We start from the raw sequence: 22,227 nt of genomic DNA, 5'->3' as shown, positions 1-22,227 counted from the left end.
GTTGGACATGACTGAGTGACTGAACTGAACTGGCACATATAAAAGTAATAGAAGAGGAAAAATAATCTTAGATTTAGTTATATAAAATTAAAAAAAAACTTCTGCTGGTTAAAATTTATAAATAACATATATCTAGAATAAGAATGAAAGAATGTGCACCAAAATGTTACCAGTGATTATCTTTGGAGGTGGTTCTTTTGAATGGCTTATTTTCTTCTTTGTACTTTCTATGTGTTTCATACATAGTTGTTTTAATAAAAATATAATTATATGGCACCTATTATCTACAACTCATTTTCACTTAGATATTACATATATTCCTCAAGTTCAAAGAGAGTGAATTTAACTTCCCCTTTTTAAATATATAATTATTTTACAATAATGGATGTATAGCACAATGCTTTTTGAGTACTTTTTTTCCTATTTTGATTGTCTCTATTGTCTCCCTCTCTTCTTTTCCTCACCCACATCCACCCACACATTTGACATTTAATAAAAAATAATCTGGTATATAACCATCTTCTCTGTGTTTACACGGCGTGACAACATGTATGTAGAGAGCTTATGTTTATTATAAGAGTATTACACATAATGTTCTGAATATTTATTTTTTCACATAATACCTTGTGGAAATCTTCTAGGTCAAATAATAGATAATTAACTTTTTCTTTTTAATGAGTACATTTTCCAAGGCTCGGACGTTAAATGCATACACATGATAGCAACTCCAACGCATGCACACACACATGCACACACACAGAGCTCATATAGCCCCACCCCTCAGTAACTGTAAAACTATACATTGGCACATGTTAAATACGCATACTGTTGCATTTGCATTTAGGCACTAATTTATTCCTAAAAAGAGTCGCTCCAGAAACTTACTTTTAGTCCAAATGCTGTCCTATCCACATTCCCCAACTGTCCAGGCATTTTAGTTCCAGGCCAGACTCTGGCAACATCCTAAAGGAGAGAACCCAAATTAGCACTTTTCAAGTAGTGCTTCTCAATTTCCAACAGTACCAATCAAACCAAAATGCAAATGAGAAGTAAGTCATAAAAATATTCCACACCCTCCCATTTTGCTAGGCCCCAGTAAAAAACTAAACATGGATTTAATCACATTTACCCCTAGAAAATTCCCTTTCTAAATTAGATTAGAACAATAAAAACACAGACCAAGAACATCTTTAGGAGAAAACTTCAGTAACAAGAGAGAGCAGCAAACGAGGTGTTAAGAAGGACATACAAACACATCTCACTATCATTCAAAGAAAAAATGTGGACTGTCTAGCCTGTTTTCACGAATCTTCTGTAATAACTGACTTGAACTCCATCTATCCACTGCAGCTGGAATGGTCCTACTCTCCCACCCCTGCTTTTAATGTTACTATCTTTCTGCAGAGTGACTGAAGGACAGACTCAGTTATCTCCAAACAGTGAGAAACTTGGCTTCCATTATCAATATATTTATTCATCTGGTCAATCCTACAGTTCACAGAAAATTATCTCAGAATGGCTAATTAACACTACTTCAAAAAACATAATTAGAACTCAATACTTGCACACAGAACATTTTAAATTTAGATTCTGGGTATACAGCCAACAACTGTGTTCACAAGTTACTTGAGTTAGTCCACTCCAGTCCTCCACTTTAGTGAGGGTCTGTTACTCATCTGAAATAGGTTCATTTTCTAATTATATTCCACTATGGATCCCTCCACCCCTGTTTTTATTTTACTTTGAATATATAAAACATTAACATGGTTCCAAAGTAAAAAGTGTAATAAAAAAGTATATCTTCAGTGTCACTCTTGCCACTACTGAGCTCTTCAACTCTAACTCATCCTTAGTAGGCAATCAATCTTATTAGTTTCTGGTTTTTCATCCTTCTTTTTGTAAAAATAAGCAGGTAATGTGTGCATTTGTTATATCCTGGAAATCATGTCATTGTTTCACAATGACCTTGCTGTTTGTTTTTCAGCTGCATAATATTCCACTATACCTGGGAGTTTGGATGAGTTCATCCGAACTCCCAGGTATGGACATTTATGCTTATAAATTACAAATAATGTTACAATGACTAATTTGGTACAAATGCATCTTTATATTTTGGGGAGAATATCTTTTGGGTAAATTCTGAGAAGTAGGATTGCTGTGTCAAAAGCAAAATACATGGGTAGTTTGTTAGATATCACATTTCCCCCCATAAAGAATACACTCTTTTATATTTCCATCAGCAATGGATTAGAGAACATCCTTGCCAAGAGACTGGAAAAATTAAACAGCTTGACAGCACAATCTGCTAGGTGAGAAATTAACTCGAGTGTTTTTAAACTGTATCTCTCTTATAAGAAGTAGAATACATTATCAAGCTTTAGAATTGACCTTGCATCCTCTGATGCTCCAAAGAGTAACATTCCCCAGGTTCTTTAGGCTATACCTTAGGGAGAGGTGTTCACTAGGCCTGAATTAGCAGTAGAAAACTCCTTCTCTCCTTCCTATGCCCCTATTGTCTATTTCTCATTTCTTTCTCTACTACTTTCCCCTTTATCATTATATCGTCCTTGACAGCTTTTACCAATGGTCTCTTTTAAGGCAGAAACAAATCTGTTAAGGAACCAGTGAGGCCAGATGGAAGGGCACTCTGATCCCTGATCACTTTAGCAGACTTCAGAGTACAGCATGGGAGGCAGTGACGGGAAAGAAAGTAGGCAGACAGTACTGAGAACATTGGCTGTAAGTACATAGGCTATAACCAGATAATTCACGTCTGGCTTTGAAAACTAAAAAAGGCCAGAACCCATAAAAGTGTGACTTTTACTAAGAGCCATCTGAAATAAGATTCAAATTATGTGACTTGATCCCAAAGACAGACCAAAGCACCATATGCACAAAATCTGAATCTTCACCACTAAAAAGAGGATCACTAACTTATACTTACACCAGTTGAAATAGCTCCAGGCCTCCTGTGGGTTTTTGTTTGACCATGAGTAGCTGGCTGGCCTTTAAATCCCCATCGTTTCATGACACCTTGAAAACCTTTACCAATACTGAGCAAGATAAATCGGTTACAATTTACATAATGAAGAGAGGTAAAATATCCCCAACTGCATACTTTGATAGTATTTTAGAGTTTAAGCAAAGTTCCTCATCTAAATAACTAGAAAAGGCCATATAAGCAAAATTACAAATGAACATGCCTTTATCTTTCTCCTGACTGCACCATTTCCTGGAGTCTCATTCTATATAAAGATTGTAAGACAACATTAACTTAAGCAGAAGTTCTATCATCCTAATCCTATGTAACAACACAGTAAAAGTGGGACATTTTAGAGGTTCAAGGTACTTGCAAGAGATGCAGCAGGCAACCATTAAGACCCCCACCTCCTATAAAGCAACTGTACTCCAATAACAATTCAAAAAGCAAAACAAACAAACAAAATCCCCTACCTCCCAGTATGCATGCCCTTGTATGATCAATCACCTCCCCTTGGGTCTGTGTAGACCAGCAACTCACCTCTAAGCAATAAACTATGACAGAAGTGATAAACATCACCTCTGACTCTACATTACAAAGAGACTGGCTTCATCTCTGTGCTCTTGGCTCTGAAAGAAGCCAGGTGCCATAACATAAGCTATCCTATTGAGAGTCAGGCAGCAAAGACCTCTGTAGCCAACGACTGTGGGCCTGATGCTCATCAGTAGCCACATTAATGAGCTTGGTAGGCAATTATCCCCAAGTTGAACTTGGAGATGACTGCAGTCTTGAGTGATGCGTCGGCTGCAGCTTCGTGAGAGACCCTGAGCCAGAGGCACCCAGCTAAGCTGTACTAGGAGTTATGATCACAGAAACAGTGAGGTAATAAATACTTATTGTTTCAGGCTACTGTGTTTTAAAACTCTAGGCAGAAATATACAATAGAACATGAAATAAAATATTAATAATGCCCTAAATGCTCAGCAAGATGAGAAGCTGGATCTTGGTTTCAAAGTCTGAATCAGAATCCAATGGAGAAATAAAATCAGACATTAACAATTTCTTAAAAGTCTAATATTTCAATTTTTAAACAAAACTATTCTATTTTCAAATCCTGCTAACTAGAGAAACATCATGAAATGTAGACAGAAACTAATACTAAGGTTCAAACCGTATTAAAGTTTGTCTCTGATTGTCAAATATATGAGGACGACTGGTACAAAGAAATGCCTAGAATGAGTTTTAAGACTCTATCAGGCATATTTTAGAGATCCTTAAGATAAAAACAATTTCTCTATCTTTCATGAGATATTAATATGTCAACATTTTTTAGTGTTATGTTCCCTTAATTTAACAAAGCTATCACTAAATAAATAATCATCAGAGAGTAATGGATTGAAGTAAATAAGCCCACCAGACTAAGATGACTTGTTTTAGACAAATCAAGATGTTATCAACATAAAACAATATGAATATGTATAGGATATAACAGCTGAATATTATAAAATCACAGGTCAAAGCTATTTGTATACGAATAATTTAAATGTAGCTTTTTTTCACATTTATCAACTAACACAGCACTTATGGTGTATGCTGACCAGCATACCTTGCTTTATTGTGCTCCACAAATGCTGTGGATTTTACAGTTTGAAAGGTTTGTGGCAACCTTGTGTGATCAGATGACGGTTTCTTTTTAAGCCAGAAGTATGTTTAAACTGTGGAAAATTCTGAAAGAGATGGGAATACAGACCACCTGACCTGCCTCATGAGAAATCTGTATGCAGGTCAGGAAGCAACTGGACATGGAACAACAGACTGGTTCCAAATAGGAAAAGGAGTACGTCAAGGCTATATATTGTCACCCTACTTTTTTAACTTATATGCAGAGTACATCATGTGAAACGCTGGACTGGAAGAAACACAAGCTGGAATCAAGATTGCCGGGAGAAATAACCTCAGATATGCAGATGACACCACCCTTATGGCAGAAAGTGAAGAGGAACTAAAGAGACTCTTGATGAAAGTGAAAGAGGAGAGTGAAAAAGTTGGCTTAAAGCTCAACATTCAGAAAACAAAGATCATGGCATCTGGTCCCATCACTTCATGGGAAATAGATGGGGAAACAGTGTCAGACTTTATTTTTTTGGGCTCCCAAATCACTGCAGATGGTGACTGCAGCCATGAAATTAAAAGACGCTTACTCCTTGGAAGAAAAGTTATGACCAACCTAGATAGTATATTCAAAAGCAGAGACATTACTTTGCCAACTAAGGTCCATCTAGTCAAGGCTATGGTTTTTCCTGTGGTCATGTATGGATGTGAGAGTTGGACTATGAAGAAGGCTGAGCGCCAAAGAATTGATGCGTTTGAACAGTGGTTTTGGAGAAGACTCCTGAAAGTCCCTTGGACTGCAAGGAGATCCAACCCGTCCATTCTGAAGGAGATCAACCCTGCGATTTCTTTGGAAGGAATGAAGCTAAAGCTGAAGCTCCAGTACTTTGGCCACCTCATGCGAAGAGCTGATTCATTGGAAAAGACTCTGATGCTGGGAGGGATTGGGGGCAGGAGGAGAAGGGGATGACCGAGGATGAGATGGCTGGATGGCATCACGGACTCGATGGATGTGAGTCTGAGTGAATTCCGGGAGATGGTGATGGACAGGGAGGCCTGGTGTGCTGTGATTCATGGGGTCACAAAGAGTCGGACACGACTGAGCGACTGAACTGAACTGATGTTTAAATTAAGGGACATAAATTGTTTTTTAGACATAATGCTTTTGCACACTTAACAGACTATACTACAGTGTAAACATAACTTCTACATGCACTAGGAAATGAAAAATTTGTTTGACTTGCTTTACCACAGTGGTCTGGAACTGAACTGTAACATATCTAAGGCGTGCCTGTACATAATTCTTTTTGGCCTCAAGAACTCAAAATAATGCTTATCCTTGATCAAAGAGGTAAAGTAGAAATTTAATGAATTTCAATATTCACTGAAAAGTCACCATAAACTTTGCAAAATTAGCATCTAGGAAGTAAGTAATAAAATATTTCACTGCAGTTTTGCTTCAGAAACTTAACACTGAATTTTAGAATGTGTTTGAAAAATAAATGCTTTGCAATTTAAAAATAGAAAAGTACCTAAAAAGTCATTTGAACTTATGATACTGTTCAGCAAATAAAACTTTAAAGAAAAAAAGGGAAGGGAGTGGCATTGCCAAATCTAAAGTGAGCATGGTTTCAAAATACTAACAGTGGTCCTTCTTGGTAGAAAGTTTGTTGGTACCTTCTGAGTTCTCAAACTGATTCAGCTCCCGCTTACAGAGAGAGCATGCAAGTGTGCACTGGTAAAAAAAAAAAAAAAAAAAAAAAAAAAATTCTGGGTAAATTTCAGAAGATAATTTAGCTCATTTTACCAGCAGATGATTACAAAATCAAAGTGGTATCCTGAAAGTGTTAATTACTGTCAGCTAATTACAGACTGTTTTTCAATCTAGTTCTAGAACACATCATGTTGTTATACTGCGTACAATGGGAGCCTCTTCAATAAATAACCTTTAAACAAAAGGATAAGACACACATGACGTGACAAATCACTGGCTGAACTGAGACCACAGAGAACAAAAGGCACCTGTTGCTCCGGGGTGGGGGGGTGGGGGTGCAGAACAGGTGTCTATTCCTTTGTTTCTCTCAGTTGTCACCCAACTGGAGAACAAAAACAAGACAAAAGCAGGAAATGAAGGAATATACACTTAGTATACCCACGCACAGTTCCAACATAGGATTTTCACAGGTTGCATAAAAACCTTCATCTCACCAAAAGGGATATGAAATACATAATATGCTTTAATCTCACCCACCCCTTTTTTGCTGCCATTTTTAGTTAATGACAGCAGAATAAATGAAGTAAAGGAAAATTCAAATCAGCTAGAACACAATGTTAAGGTCCAAATCTAGTGAAACATATGTGAAAATTAGGAAAACATAAAAAGTGTACTTTATTTACAGCATTCATACTTGCTAAAACAAAATTTCAAAAAATCTCAGAGATACGATTTAAATTTAGACTTTATTGTCCTTGTTTCTCAGTGTTTTTCCTCACTGTACTTTAAGTTCATGAAGCACGAGGATTGTGCAACATCTAAAAGTAGCACCCTATCTTGAGAACTCAGAGTAACCGTTACCAGCTTTAACTGTGAAGAAATAATTATTTCCTTGATTTGGTCCTATAGTTTCCAAATGCTATATATAATGGGCTTTTTAATAAAAGTTTAAGAAGATTGTATTAAGAAAAGGGGAGGAAGGGCGTGAAGGTCTGACTGTTAAGAACCTTGCAGAAAAGAATGCATAATTTAGTGTTTCTAACTGTATTCCATAAATCTCCAGAGATTATTACTATGAATTTCATTTCCCTGTCACACTCTGACAAACACCTAAATGTCCACCAGCAGATATAAAGATTTAATACACACCCATCAAATATTTCCCTACTTAGTAGGTAACTGCCTTTGATTGCATGGTTCTGGATACACTTATATAGGATAAAGTAAGGTCTATAGGTGAGGAGTACTTTCAAGTCCATCCATTCTGAGTCCTCTGAGGAATTCTGAAGGAATTTTACCAAGTCTTGCCCTGGCCACTGAAGACCCCTGTAAATGTCTGAAGTCAGTTTCTACCCAATGCAGTGTTCTTGTCTAACCCTATTCAATCAGAGATGTAAAACAGCTCCTGAGCACACAGGTAAGTCATTGTGGAATATTTCAGGTGCTCTGCATTTCATCACACACAAGGTAAAAGCTAACATGGAAGATCTGTTTGGCTGTTACTCTCCATGATGAATTTGTGACAGCGTGACCTGAATAGTAGGTATTCTATTTCTGTCAAAAAACTATAAAGCTATACACTATCAATAAAAACTATAAAACTATAAACTATCAATGTCTGGGAATATTTTTATCAACAACTGACTGCTAAGTGTGCACTGCTTACAGCTTTCTGACATTAAATCTAGATCATTCAATAGTTGTTTAAGTTGCTAAGCTGTGTCCGACTCTTTTGCGACCCTATGGACTGTATCCTGCCAGGCTCCTCTGTCCATGGGATTCTCTAGGCAAAAATACTAGAGTGGGTTGCCATTCCTTCTCCAGGGGATCTTCCTGACACAGGGACTGAACCTGCGTCTCCTGCATTGCAGGCAGATCCTTTACCATATGAGCCACCAGGAAAGCCCCTCATTCAGTAGGACAAAGAGCCAAATGTGCAGTGATTCTTTTGGGCCCTTTTATAGAAGGGAGCATTTTCTGGCTGTCCTAATTAAACCCAGACACCATGTTTGCTGTCCTAAGTTCAGTCTGCTTTTCTCAAAACAAAAAACTGAATTAATTATGTAACATCATGAAGAGTTTTCTGAGTATTATTTATTCATTAATATAGAAAACAGTGAATTATGCCATTTGGGAAACTGAGGGATTATTTTTTGGAAACAGATTTATATACCTGAAAAGAACTTAGAAATATGTACAAGCTAAAAAAAAAATGATACAAATGAACTTATTTAAAAAACAGAAATAGACTCACAGATACAGAACATAAACTTATGGTTACCGAAGGGGAAAAGGGTAGGAGAGGGATAAATTAGGAGTTTGGGATTAGCACATACAAACTACTATATATATAACAGATAATCAACAAAGTCCCACCATATAGTACAGGGAACTATATTTAGTATCCTGTGATAAACCATAAGGAAAAAGAATATGAAAAAGGATGTATATATATATAACTCAATCACTTTGCTATATACCTGAAACTAACATAATATTGTCAATCAACTGTACTTAAAAAAAAACTAAATAAAAAATTAAAAAAAAAAAACAAAACCCACATTAAAAAAAGAAAGAAGAAACTTAGAAACCATTTAATCCTAAAACTTTATGTTAAAGATAATGAAATGTATCCAGAGAAGTTAAGCCCCTTGCCCAAGGTTAAATCCCTGGTAAATGAAAGCATCTAGTTATGCTTTCAACCCAGTTCACACTGCCTCCTGATAAACAGAGTAAAGCAAAAATGAAGAAGCATATCAGAGAAGCATGGAGCTATTTCAAGGGCATCCTCATTACACTGTAAATTCTGGATGTGGCAGGTATAACGTATTCTTAAAATTACCTAGAGTGCTTTGTAAAGTTACTACTTGTCTATACAAAACAGTTTAAGAGGCAATAACTTGATGTATTAGAAAATATCACAATTGAATTCTAAATAGCTTAATGTAGTTAATTAATTTAAAAAGATATTTCCTGTTGAGGAAAACATAGATTTTTCCTTTAAAATTTTGAAACCAAAACAAAACAAAAAATTTGAAACAAATGAGAAAACAGTAATAGTGACAGCAGCCAATACTTTCAAGCATTTACTACATCCCAGATCTTGAGCTAAGAGTCTTATGTGCATTATTTCATTCAATCTTAATATTTCAGAAGAGTTGACTCATTGGAAAAGACTCTGATGCTAGGAGGGATTGGGGGCAGGAGGAGAAGGGGACAACAGAGGATGAGATGGCTGGATGGCATCACTGACTCGATGGATGTGAGTCTGAGTGAACTCCGGGAGTTGGTGATGGATAGGGAGGCCTGGTGTGCTGTGATTCATGGGGTCGCAAAGAGTTGGACACGACTGAGCGACTGAACTGACGATTAGTATCATGTTAAAGATGAGGCTCTTGAAGAAAGTGAAAGAGGTTGAGTGAAAAAGTTGGCTTAAAACTCAACATTCAAAAAACAAAGATCATCGCATTCAGTCCCATCACTTCATGGCAAACACAATGGGGAAAAAATGGAAACAGTGAGAGACTTTATTTTTTTGGGCTCCAAAATCACTGCGAACGGTGACTGCAGTCATGAAATTAAAAGATGCTTGCTGCTTGGAAGGAAAGCTATGAGCAATCTAGACAACTTATGAAAACAGGAGAGTTATCACTTTGCCAATAAAGGTCCATATAGTCAAAGCTATGGTTTTTCCAGTAGTCATGTATGGATATGAGAGCTGGACCATAAAGAAGGCTGAATGCTGAAGAATTGATGCTTTCTAACTGTGATGTTAGAGAAGACTCTTAAGAGTCCTGTGGACAGCAACGAGATCAAACCAGTCCATCCTAAAGGAAATCAACCCTGAATATTCATTGGAAGGACTGATGCTGAAGCTCCAGTACTTTGGCCACCTGATGCGAAGAGCCAACTCACTGGAAAGGATCGTGATGCTGGGAAAGATTGAAGGCAGGAGAAGGGGGAGACAGAGGATGAGATGGATGGATGACATCACTGATTCAATGGACATGAGTTTGAGCAAACTACAGGAGACAATGAAGGACAGGGAAGCCTGGTGTGCTGCAGTCCGTGGGGTGGCAAAGAGTCAGACATAACTAAGCAACTGAACAACAAAGATGAGGTGACAGAGAGGCTAAGAAAGCTGTCTAGTGCCAGGAGCCAGCATGAGGAATCCTGCCCATGGCAAAGGTCATGAGGAAGGAAGCCCAACAAAACGCAAAGGTGTGATCTGGCTTCAGGGGTTCCCCCTGAGTTTTCCTGAACATCTACCCTCCAAAACCAGAGTCTGCCTGCTTTATTACTGTGCTTTTTACTCTTCTCACATTCTCTGGAAAAAAGTTAATTCAGGGCTTCAGTCTCCTGTATTAGCTCAAACCCCTTTGACGACTCCGTAACTTGCCTGACAGCTTCCCCCGGACTTTTTGCAGCTTGTGAATTGCTTACAGCACCCCCAACCGCAAGAGGCACAAAGCTTAAAGCATCTTAAAGATACAGAGCCTTTTCTAAAGAGCTAAAAATTATATTGGTGACAGGTTTTCACTGTTGACTCAATGACTGCTGCCAGGCCTCCATATTCTTTATCTTTTAGGCACCTGAGGGATATTAATCAATGTAATCGCGATGCAGAAATCGGAATATAGTAGTTTTGATGTTAGCAACCCTAGACTTTTGAGTTAATCACTTTTCTGTTATAAATCACTGTACTCCTTTCACTTGTTATAAATTGTTGTATCTTTGCTATGTAAGAATGTAACTTTATTTAGTGCTTTCTGAGAGTGGCACCAGACTTTGGGAAGAACAACATTTTTGACACAAGTAAGTCTTCTGGTTGACAAACCCTTACAAAAAAGGGCTGTAAAAGGTTAATTGGTCTTCTGGCTGGAAGATGATGTAAATCACCTAAGACTTGTGTATACAACTAAGTATGCAGAGAAAAAGCCTGGTCTCGATAAGAGTCAGGGCTGCTGACACTGCGTAATTTTGTATTACCCATTGATCTCTATGTACAATCAAAACGTATAAAAGGCCTTCTGAACAATAGGGGATAGGCCAGTCTTTGGGCTGGTTTCCCCCGTGTCTCCTCTTTACTCTATTTTCAGGCTGAATTCCCATCTGGGGCGTGGAGGCTCGCCATGTCTACTTACTTGCCCTGGCTTTTAAGTTCCGTGAGAGAGAGAGCCCAAGGCAGGGCACTCTCCGATATTCAAAACGGGCGCCAGTGGCCCAATGTAGATGGTGCAAATCTCTTGTCCTGAGATTTTATTGGCTTTCCCCGTAAACCAAGTTATTCAGCCTCTTTTCTCCACTAAATTTTCCTACTATACTATTTCTTCTTAATTTTTTTATATTTCTAAATAAATAAGTTTTTTCCTCGCCTACGCCGTTCACCCTTCAAATTCCCTGGATCCACTGGGGCTGGACCCCAGCAGTCTACGTCACAGTGCTGCTGAGAAGCAGAGCCACGCTTTGACCACTCTCCCTAGACCACCTCACTTTGACTGCTGAAAACATTGTTTTTTCACAGAGACTATTTCCCTCTATAGTTTACTCATTTAGAAAATTTTTCACTAGTATGCTTAAAATTTTACTGCTTTGAATAACCAGTAAGTAAAGTAACTTATTAAAATGTGCAGGGCTGAAGGCAGCATGTATCTTGTTTTCCCTCGAGCTTCTGACCATGTGGAAGCACGCTTCTCTGAACAGTATGCAGGACTGAGCACACAGCTCAAAAGAGTCTCTGCTTTGTTAAGAACCTACCTAGCTTTCTAATCACCTGAAGGCTCTGATGGACAATATTTCCGTACATATTTTGATGTTTTAATGAAAGAACCCAAATTAACTCTTCCCTACTCCTTTCATTTTTACTACCAGTAACAACATTATCAAAGTAAGTACCCTGTCTGTCTCTCCTGGCGGCTGCTTCTCTTTGGGCTTCCCAGGTGGCTCAGTGGTAAAGAATCTCAGTGGTAAAGAATGCAGGAGACACAAGAGATGTGGGTTCAATCCTTGGGTCAGGAAGATCCCCTGGAGAAGGAAATGGCAACCCATTCCAGTATTCTTCCCTGGGAAATCCCATGAACAGAGGAACTTGGTGGGCTACAGTCCACTGGGTCACAAAGAGTCGAGCATAACTGAGCATACATACATATTTTTCCTATTGTGAGCCAAAGGGTAATGAGAATTTAAAGGACACTGATAACTTCAAAAACAGTAAGATTATGACAGAGATTGCTATTTAAGTAATAAGATTATGCCTGAAAATATATGGGTTGTTTTCATTAGCCCAGATTCACAGACAGATTTTTTAGATGATCTTACATACAGAAAGAAAAAAATCTTTTAAGTAACTGAATGAACTGTTTTCTGATTTCAATCTGAGATTTGAGAAATTACTTCAGGCACGCCACTGTCATGAATTCAAAGTTCAGTAAGACACCTGGCAGGAAAGTGTCCCATGCCCACCAGTATGGGCTCATCACCATCACCAGTGTCTTCCAAGTTCTTTAAGAGAGACCTAACATTTTTCTCCCAAACAATGCAGAATGTGTATTTGCAGTTTTCTTTTTGTTTATCTTACTTTCATTCTTTCCTGAGTTTTCTCCTTTAAAACAAAAAAAGAAAAAAGAAAAACTCAAAAGTTAAAATAAGCACTGCTAGAATTCAACAGCAAACAATGAACTAAACATCGTATGTTAAGGGTAGAATCAACAGTCACACTTTACCTTAGTGACTCTTTCTATATTATCTAGAGATGTTTCCTCCTCAAAATTGAGAGAGAAAGAAAGGGAACAATGTTGAACCTCCAAGCCCATCATCTGTTAGAAATTACAGTGGAATATAATTGCCATTATAGAACAAGAATATAGTCTTTAAAAGGGTCCTAGTACACTAGGTAATACCACTGCCTAGAGGCAGTCGTGGTGGTGTGGGGAATGCATCATTATATATGCTAGACTTTAATTAGAATAAATTACATAAAATTGATACATTTCAAAGACTGAGACTTATTGTCTATTTATAGAATAATGAAAACTGAAAAATTATTCTGATAGAAAAGTTTTATATATTAGATATTAAGGATCTTTCACACATAATATAAATAGAATTTGTATGCTCAGACTCTTTAGATAAAAAACTATTTCTGGTTTAAAAATACAGCACAGGTAAATATAATTTTGTTTTCAATGTAAGCAGATTTTCCAATGTAATCGTTAAAAGAGGAACATTTTATAAATGTAGGGAAGCCTGCTGTGGACTGTGGGCCCCGGGTCAATAAAGGTCCTTAAGATGGTGGGATGGAAACTTGCTCTAAATGCCACTGACTGGGTAGCTTTCACGGAGATTATCTCCCAAAGGCCACTGCTAATTCCTTGAAATTCTGGAATGAGACCCTCACCTCCAGATTGGCTAACCTGCCTGAGAAACCACCTGCCATTGACTGGGCTTACAAGGCCAATGTGGCAAAGGCTGGCTTGAAAGATGACTTTGAAAAGGAGTTAATGCCCTGAAGGTTCCGATGCCAGAGGATAAACACACCGCCCAGGTAGACACTGAAGAAAAAGATGTGAAAAGCTGTGCTGAGTTTCTGTCTCTCTCAAAGACCAGAACTGAGGAATATGAGAAAGCGCTGGAGAAGAAGAGGAACATAATAACATTTGATCAGATGACCACTGAGGACTTGAATGAAGTTTTCCCAGGAACCATATTAGACAAGAAAAAGTACTCCTACTAGCCTCACAAGCCAATTGAGAATTTATAAACTTCAGTCTGGGAGAAGGCTCTGGCCCCTGAATTATAAACTCTGGACATTAAAGATAATTACATAGTGAAAAGACAATTTAAGGAAGTCTTTAAGAAGAGGCTCCCAGCCATAAAAAGGAACACATTTGAGTCAGTTCTAATGAGGCAGATGAACCTAGAGCCTATTATGCAGAATGAAGTAAGTCAGAAAGAGAAAAATATCATATATTAATGCATATATATGGAAAGTAGAAAGATGGTACTGATGAACCTATTTACAGAACAGCAATGGAGATGCAGACATAGGGAACAGACTTGGGGACACAGTGGGTGAAGGAAAGGATGGGACAAATGGAGACAATAGTGTGAAAACACATACATTTACCATACGTAAAACAGAGAGCCAGTGGGAATTTGCTGCATGGCCCAGGGAACTTGAGCCAGGGCTTTGTGACAACCTACAGGGGTGGGACAGAGGTTCAAGAGGGAAGGGACGTATGTATACCTATGGCTGATTCACGCTGATGCATGGCAGAAACCAAAGCAGTACTGTAAAGCAATTATCCTCCAATTAAAAATAAATAAAATGTTTTACAAACGTAAAAAGAAAGGGGGTTGCTAGTGTTGGTTACTGGTCACTTAAAAGACAATTTCATTCTTCAAGTAGATAGATTCTATTAACACTATATTTTCTTAAATTAGTATTTTTCCATTTTAAAATTTTCTTAAGTTATTTCTAACACATATTTAATCCAGTAATTAAAACTGAAAGTATATGGTAAAAAATTTGAAATACTCAAAATATAAGTGTAGACTTAACAATTAAATAGAATTATTACAACATGAGAAAAATAAATTTCAATTAGAAACAAGTCTCAAGTTGATCTCTAATGGAAAGATGATGAAGCCAGTTACTAAGGAGACCAGTTTTCAGTTTCATGCTAACTAAAACGTGGGTAATACACAGGCTTACTTTTACTGTAATGTTATTTGAAATCAGATTGACTAGACTTACATACTTTAAAACAGATGTCCATATGTTATCATTTGAGTTCAGTTCATCTCAGTTGCTCAGTTGTGTCTGACCCCATGGACTGCAGCACACTAGGCTTCCCTGTCCATCACCAACCCCTGGAGCTTGCTCAAATACATGTCCATAGAGTCGGTGATACCATCCAACCATCTCATCCTCTGTCATCCCCATCTCCTGCCTTCAATCTTTCCCAGTGGGTCAGCTCTTCACATCAGGTGGCCAAAGTATTGGAACTTCAGCTTTAGCATCAGTCTTTCCAATGAATATTCAGGACTGATTTCCTTTAGGACGGACTGGCTGGATCTCCTTGCAGTCCAAGGGACTCTCAGGAGTCTTCTACAACACCACATTTCAAAAGCATCAATTTTTGGTGCTCAGCTTTCTTTATGATCCAACTCTCACATCCATATATGACTACTGGAAAAACCACAGCTTTGACTAGATGGACCTTTGTTGGCAAAGTAATGTCTCTGCTTTTTAATACGTTGTCTAGGTTGGTCATAGCTTTTCTTCCAATGAGCAAGCATCTTTTAATTTCACGGCTGCAGTCACCATCTGCAGTGATTTTGGAGCACAAAAAAATAAAGTCAGCCACTATTTCCATTGTTTCCCCATCTAATCACCATGGAGTGATGGTATGTTCTTTGTTTTTTGAATGCTGAGTTTTAAGCCAACTTTTTCACTCTCCTCTTTCACTTTTATCAAGAGGCTCTTTAGTTCTTCACTTTCTGCCATGAGGGTGGTGTCATCTGCATATCTTATCGATATTTCTCCTGGCAATCTTGATTCCAGCTTGTGCTTCATTCAGCTCAGCATTTCACATGATTTACTCTGCATATAAGTTAAATAAGCAGGGTGACAATATTCAGCCTTGACATATTCCTTTCCCAACTTGGAACCAGTCTATTGTTCCATGTCTGGTTCTAACTGTTGCTTTTTGACCTGCATACAGATTTCGCAGGACTAATTTGAGTAGAGCTGAGAAAAGGCAGGCACTGGGACTCTGTGCTGGGTAAAGGAGCACAGAAAAGCAAGTTCACTGTTGAGCTCCTGACTGTTTTTCAGTCCAGTCGTTCTCAGTGTGGTCCCTGGACTAGCAGCATCCATACAACCTGGGAACTCGTTGGAAATACAAATTCTCAGGTACTTCCCCAGATCTAATGAATCTGAAGTAGATAGAAGATTGTTTAACAAGCCTTCTTAGAGATGCTGAAGCCCACTCAAGTGTGGGAACTGATGCTCCAGGCTATGAACCCTTGTCCCTCATCTGACCTAACTATGTCAGTGCAACACTTTTTCTCCAGTGTGTACATCTATAATATCATTAATAATCAAGATGATGGAATCCAGAAGTTTGTACATCTATAATATCATTAATAATCAAGATGATGGAATCCAGAAGTTTCAAAATTTTAAAACAGGGGCTGCAAAAGGAGGACAAAGTACAAAAAAGGAGGACAAAGTTGACTGCCACAACTTGGAGCCTATGTCTAAAAGATAATGGTTCCATTTATAGTCAACCAAGAAAAAACATTCTTACTGGCAGTAAAGGACTAAAAGTCCAAGGTGGGGGTATTGTTCAAAAAGTGAGAAGCATCATGGAGAGGAAATAGAATTTAAAGAGGAGAAAGAAAAGCAAGCAGATTCATGTGTGTGTGCATGTACACAGGTACACACGCATATGGGGAACGTCAATGGCAGTGACAGCTGCCACCAAGACTGTGTGTAGCTTAGATGCAAGCCTGCTCAGGAGAGATCCAAAACGTCTCCACATGAGGAGGACAGAGTTCTGTAAATCTGAAAGCACTTACAAGCACCCTGAGGCCTTAATAACACGCCAGCTATGAAAACTATAGTTATCAGCAACATTTAGCAAAAGATCAGTCGGTTTCATTTTGATCTCAGGTAATGCCCTCAAAAGATGCATACACTAGAGTACTGTGCACACATTATACAGTCAAACAGAAGGTGGTACAGCAGCCACACAACAAATGTAGGTCCCCCTTCTCCACAGGTGCGTGTCAACTAATCTAAAGCCTAAGGCTAGTTCCTCTCTCAGTTCTCATCAGCTGTTTAGTCCTGAGGCTGAAATGCACATGGCTATACACATCTTGTCTTCTAGATATATGCTCTTAAAACACAAAACCAACACACTCTCACAAAAGGCTGAAGTTTTAAAAACAGCTTCTAAGAAGTTAAGGAATGGGGGGAGGGGAGGGAGGCTCAAGAGGGGAGTAATACATGTATAACTTTGGCTGATTTGCATTGCTGTATGGCGGAAACCAACACAACATGGTAAAGCAATTTTCCTTCAATTAAAAAATTTAAAAAAAAAGAAGTAAAAGAAACCCAACAACAGCATATGAAATAACAGCATCTACTGAACAAAGACACTAAAAAGGCTAGGCTCCAATCCAAGCTAGTCACAAACACTGCCACGAGGCATCTGTTAACAAAGGAAACTGATTTTGTGGGGCTTCTTGAATATCTCATTTACCCTACAAAATATGTAGTGGAAAGCACACATTATTAACTGTAAGTTAACAAATTACCGTGAAGTATTTTATTATGTGTAATAATCTAGGAATTTAAAAAGTAAAACCATCTGATTCATAACACGTCTCCCTATCTACCCAAACCAAAGTTTCATAGCTCCAATATTTTGACTTCTTCACAAGAGCATGCAGGACAAATGTTACCATGAGACCAGTAATTTTAGAGGCCCCAGCAAGTAGGAATGAGTTCACATCAATCAGGAAGAAGGGAGAAGAGGAGGACGGCTCAGAGTCTCTTTAAAGCCTTACTCTCCTCTCCAGGCCAACCCCCCTCCATTTCTAAATAGCTAATCAAAACCTAAGGTCCCTAGGACCTGTGTGCCATGGCCCATATTAGAAAGTAGGCAGTAATAATGAGGAAGCGAAGAAGTATCTGACTGCATTTAGGAAACTGACACTAGATTTATCTGGTTTCCATGGATACAAGCAGCAGCTCTGGCTCAGTCACTGTGATCTAAGGTTATCCCAGAGCACCTCTAAGCTATTTTCATTTTCAAACGGTTCTCAGTCAGAATATTCCTGGAACATAGGCTGCATACCTTGTCAAATGACAAAAGGAAATCTGAGACACCTAAAGCAGTGAAACTGTCCTCAATGTTAATAGAACAAGAAATAAGAGTGAATGAGAACTTGGGAATTCCCTGGCAGTCCAGTGGTTAGGACTAGGCGCTTTCACTACCATAGATTGGGGGTTCAATCCCTATAGGGGAACTTAAGATCTCACAAGCCAAGCCAAACAAAAGAATGGACGGGAGCTGATATCTGGAGTTAAGCTTAGCCTAGATCATATGGATTATAAGAAATGATACTGAAAAAGGCTTGGTGGCTTTATTCCATAGTGAGATAACATTAACTGATTTTTAAAAATGTTTAACTGGAGGATAACTGCTTTACAATGTTGTGTTGGTTTCTGCCACACAATGTGAATTAGCCAAAGTATACATATACCCACTTCCACTTGAGCCTCCCCTGCCCTTCCCATTCCACTCCTCTCGTTTGTCACAACTGATTTTTAAAAAACTACTTCTACAAGTGCTAAAGTTTCCTGCAGATTATCTAGCCAGTGCTGAACTTAATGTATGATTCAAAGTCAGCATTTCTGTTAGTGACAATTAAGTGTTCATTTCTATCAAATCTGAACTCTTCTTTACATATGACAAAATATTTTGTCCCTTCTAGTGCCAAGAGATGATGTCATGCTACTGAAGAGGCCTAGGGTGTGATTCTGTTTTCTTCTTCCAGTTTCTGACAGGATTTTAACACAGCTCCAAAAATGCTCTACAGTAGAAGATGTTTGTAATTTAACTGCTTCCTGTATCTTTTACCAACATAATATACGTACCCTTTTGTCTTCAAATAGATGTGGGCCCAGCCCACAAGGAACTTGAGTAATGTAACCTTTCTCTTAGTCCCATCTCAAGAAGCACACATCTCAATTGTAAACTCTTCATGCACAACTAATTCAGTGCAATTTAAAAACTGGTACCATAAGTTACATTAAAGATTAGAATAATGAATGAGAATAATGATTACTTATCTTTTATTCACTGACTTTGAAAGACTGCACTTCTTTCACTCACTCTGCTGTTTTTTAATATACAAGGAAAACAAAAGGAAAAAATCTGTTATGTGGACCTACGTTTTGGCTGTGACATCCACATACTGTCCTGGGCGAAAGTGAGCAGCATAAAGAGGAGTGCCTTTATGAAAAGAAAACAAAAAATCAATATGAAATTTGTCAGCTCAGAAACAACTTCATTAAACAAACTAGATAGGAAGCTTTCTAGCTATCAGATTTCAAAATGTCAGGATAGTCTCTTCTGCAATTTTAATGATTAGAAACATCAACAATAAAATAGCTCAATAAATGCATTTTAATGGACAGTATGGAGGCTGAAGCATGAGGCACATGGTGCTAGGGTGGTCAGCGGCCCACAGCCACTGACGTGCTTGTGCCTTCACAGGCCACCACGATACTGGGTGAAAAAGGCAACTCCTGTGACAACACTGTTCCTGCTGTAAATACATGAGATCTTTGTTTTTTTTCTTGTGAATAACAATATATTAAGATATATTTCCCATTTCTAATAAGAAAAATAAAAATAAGAGAATGACTCAAAAAACGTAGGATATCAAGGCTTTTCTTTTTTCCCTATTGGAAATAAGTTATCCAAAAACAGGAATCAACATTAATATCACTCAGTAAGACTTCAAGAAAAGAAAACTGGAACCAGTGTAGTAGCCAATATAATCAAAAGCTAATTTGTATTTGTTTTAAAACAAGGAGTAAAGTGCTGCAGGGTTTCAGTAGGGTCCTTTAAGTAGGACCCAACGTGGATTTATATGGGCAGAGAAAAACCTTGAATTAAGAAAAAATAGAGAGATTGAAAATGATCAAATTTCTATGAGGTGAATCACCTGAATTGATATTTGGCCATTTTTCATCCACAAATACCCCAAAATATAGCTCAAAATACAGTTTGAGCTATAGCAAAAGTTAACACAGACTTCATGTTTATACTAGTTAACTCCATTTACTTTACTTCAAAGATGAAAAATTTGCTCTTAAAAAAAATACCTTCAATTCTAGCTTTTATCAAGGTTGACTCTATCACCCCAATTAACAAGGCCTACTGAAAGTGTATTCTACCTCAAGAAATTCAGTTCAGGTATTAAAATATCAAATCTTAAAACATCCTTCTACAGTCCACTTCTAGAACTCAAGTTCAAGACATTAGGAAGCTTTTCTAAAGTTTAAAGACATCAAAATGCCATTAACTATGTGAACCAATATAATCATATTGCCAAATCTGACTTTTTGATATTCCATGGAGTAGGTAAAATACTTTGGAATTTTAAAGTAAGAATCTTTACATTGAGGTGCCATGGTCAGTCACTTTTCTCCTTCTGGCTATATTTTCTTATTCTATCACAGTGAGAATCTATTCCTCACTTAATAAAATACCAGCCTACAAACAGTGAACTTCACATTTTAAAAGTTCACTTTCTTATTTGGAGAGGCTTTTCCAAATGTGAACACTCTGTACATTAAAAACAAAAGCGTTCCTCCTTCTTTCATGGAAAACAAAGCGTTCTCTACAGTTCCTTCCACTTAAAAAAGAAAAAGACCTGTTTGTCCCTAGTGATTAAATCAGACACGGTTTTATATTTAAAAACAAATGTTTGGGACTTTGCATTGTGAAATCAGCTTTATTGAAAGGGCTGACATTAAACAAATCACATATTTGGGTATTTTTACCTCCCTCCTCTCCCCGATCTCAGATTACCTGGCTTAATAACAGCATTATCTGTTACGTTAAACATTTTAACTTTCTGCTTTGGTGGCAATCCAAGTTCTTGGTAAAATTCCAATATAGATGTAGATTTCTAGAGGAAAAACAGCACATATAAACAACACATTAAATATGTGGAATTTAATGCATAGGAAACTTAATAAAAAGGTGGAATTTAATGCACAGAAATCTAAATTAAGTTACTAACAGCCCAGAAAACAAATCAGAGTGCATTCTGCTTCCCTAATGAACAAAGAGTACCCCATTCCCCTTATTTAAGGGAGGTGAGAGTTTCACCCATCACACTCTTCCCTTCTCCTCCCCACTTTGAGCTGATAATGTTGCTTCTCACTTCACTGAAAAAATAAAACTGAGAGACCTTCCCCGAGCTTTTTTCACCAAGCTGATCAAACTGCCTGCACCAGCCTTACACACCGTCATCCTCCCACCCCTCTCCAGGTGCCAAGAGGCACAGAGGGAGCTCTCAGAGAACACCAGTGTGAGGGCCTCAGCTTGGACCCTGTAACTTCACTGGTCTAGGGGGCAGCCAGGCAGCAGTGTGTTTTCAGCATTCCATATGTTTCTGATGTGAATCTGGGGCTGGGAACCATAATGACAGATGAACTATCGATGCTCTCATTAAAGCCAAATCCTCCACTGTGTGCTAATTCTTAAGCCCTCTCACTAGTTCTGTGGCTTTACTCCTGAAATCGTCCTCACCACCTCTTGAATCAATAATTTCCCCCTTTCCACTGGAAATTTCCTATCAGCATACAAAGAATCACAATAACTCATGTTAAAACAAAAGCTTTTCTTCAGCCACAAACACTCCTCCCTTTCTCAAACCTACTTTCACCAGGGGCTTCTAGCTCCTGTGAAACATACTGGTTAAAATCACCAAACACACTGGTGCTGCTGCTAAGTCGCTTCAGTTGTGTCCGACTCTGTGCAACCCCACAGACGGCAGCCCACCAGGCTTCATCCCTGGGATTCTCCAGGCAAGAACACTGGAGTGGGTTGCCATTTCCTTCTTCAATGCATGAAAGTGAAAAGTGAAAGTGAAGTCGCTCAGTCTTGCCCGACTCTTAGCGACCTCATGGACTGCAGCCTACCAGGCTCCTCCATCCATGGGATTTTCCAGGCAAGTGCATGAGCAAAAATGGGCACAGGCGGTCACTCTCTCCTTGGAAGGCCTCCACTTGACTTCTAGCTACTACCCTCTGGTTTTTGCACAAGTTAATGACCCACTTCTCCAATATCCATCCCAAATTCTACTCTGAACTACAGATTCTTCTGCCCTA

The 22,227-nt window shown here is 38.3% G+C and overlaps 1 protein-coding gene and 1 pseudogene across 1 annotated transcript in view; one reads left to right on the top strand and one right to left on the bottom strand.

Moving 5' to 3' along the window:
• MRPL3 (mitochondrial ribosomal protein L3) overlaps positions 1 to 22,227 on the bottom strand; it is a 56,634-nt gene that overhangs the window by 13,629 nt on the left and 20,778 nt on the right. The window contains exons 5-8 of the mRNA XM_004003343.5: positions 20,921 to 21,020; positions 19,273 to 19,333; positions 2,945 to 3,053; positions 886 to 963 (exon numbers count right to left, since the gene is read on the bottom strand). Of these exons, the coding sequence (XP_004003392.2) occupies positions 886 to 963; positions 2,945 to 3,053; positions 19,273 to 19,333; positions 20,921 to 21,020 (348 nt within the window). The remainder of the gene's footprint in view (positions 1 to 885; positions 964 to 2,944; positions 3,054 to 19,272; positions 19,334 to 20,920; positions 21,021 to 22,227) is intronic.
• LOC121817395 (ATP synthase subunit d, mitochondrial-like) lies at positions 13,593 to 14,064 on the top strand (annotated as a pseudogene).

This window comes from Ovis aries, chromosome 1 (genome assembly GCF_016772045.2).
Source record: "Ovis aries strain OAR_USU_Benz2616 breed Rambouillet chromosome 1, ARS-UI_Ramb_v3.0, whole genome shotgun sequence".
Classification (NCBI taxonomy): Eukaryota; Metazoa; Chordata; class Mammalia; order Artiodactyla; family Bovidae; genus Ovis; species Ovis aries.
Note: the sequence above shows the minus strand (reverse complement) of the source record. Positions and strands in the feature narration are given on the sequence as shown.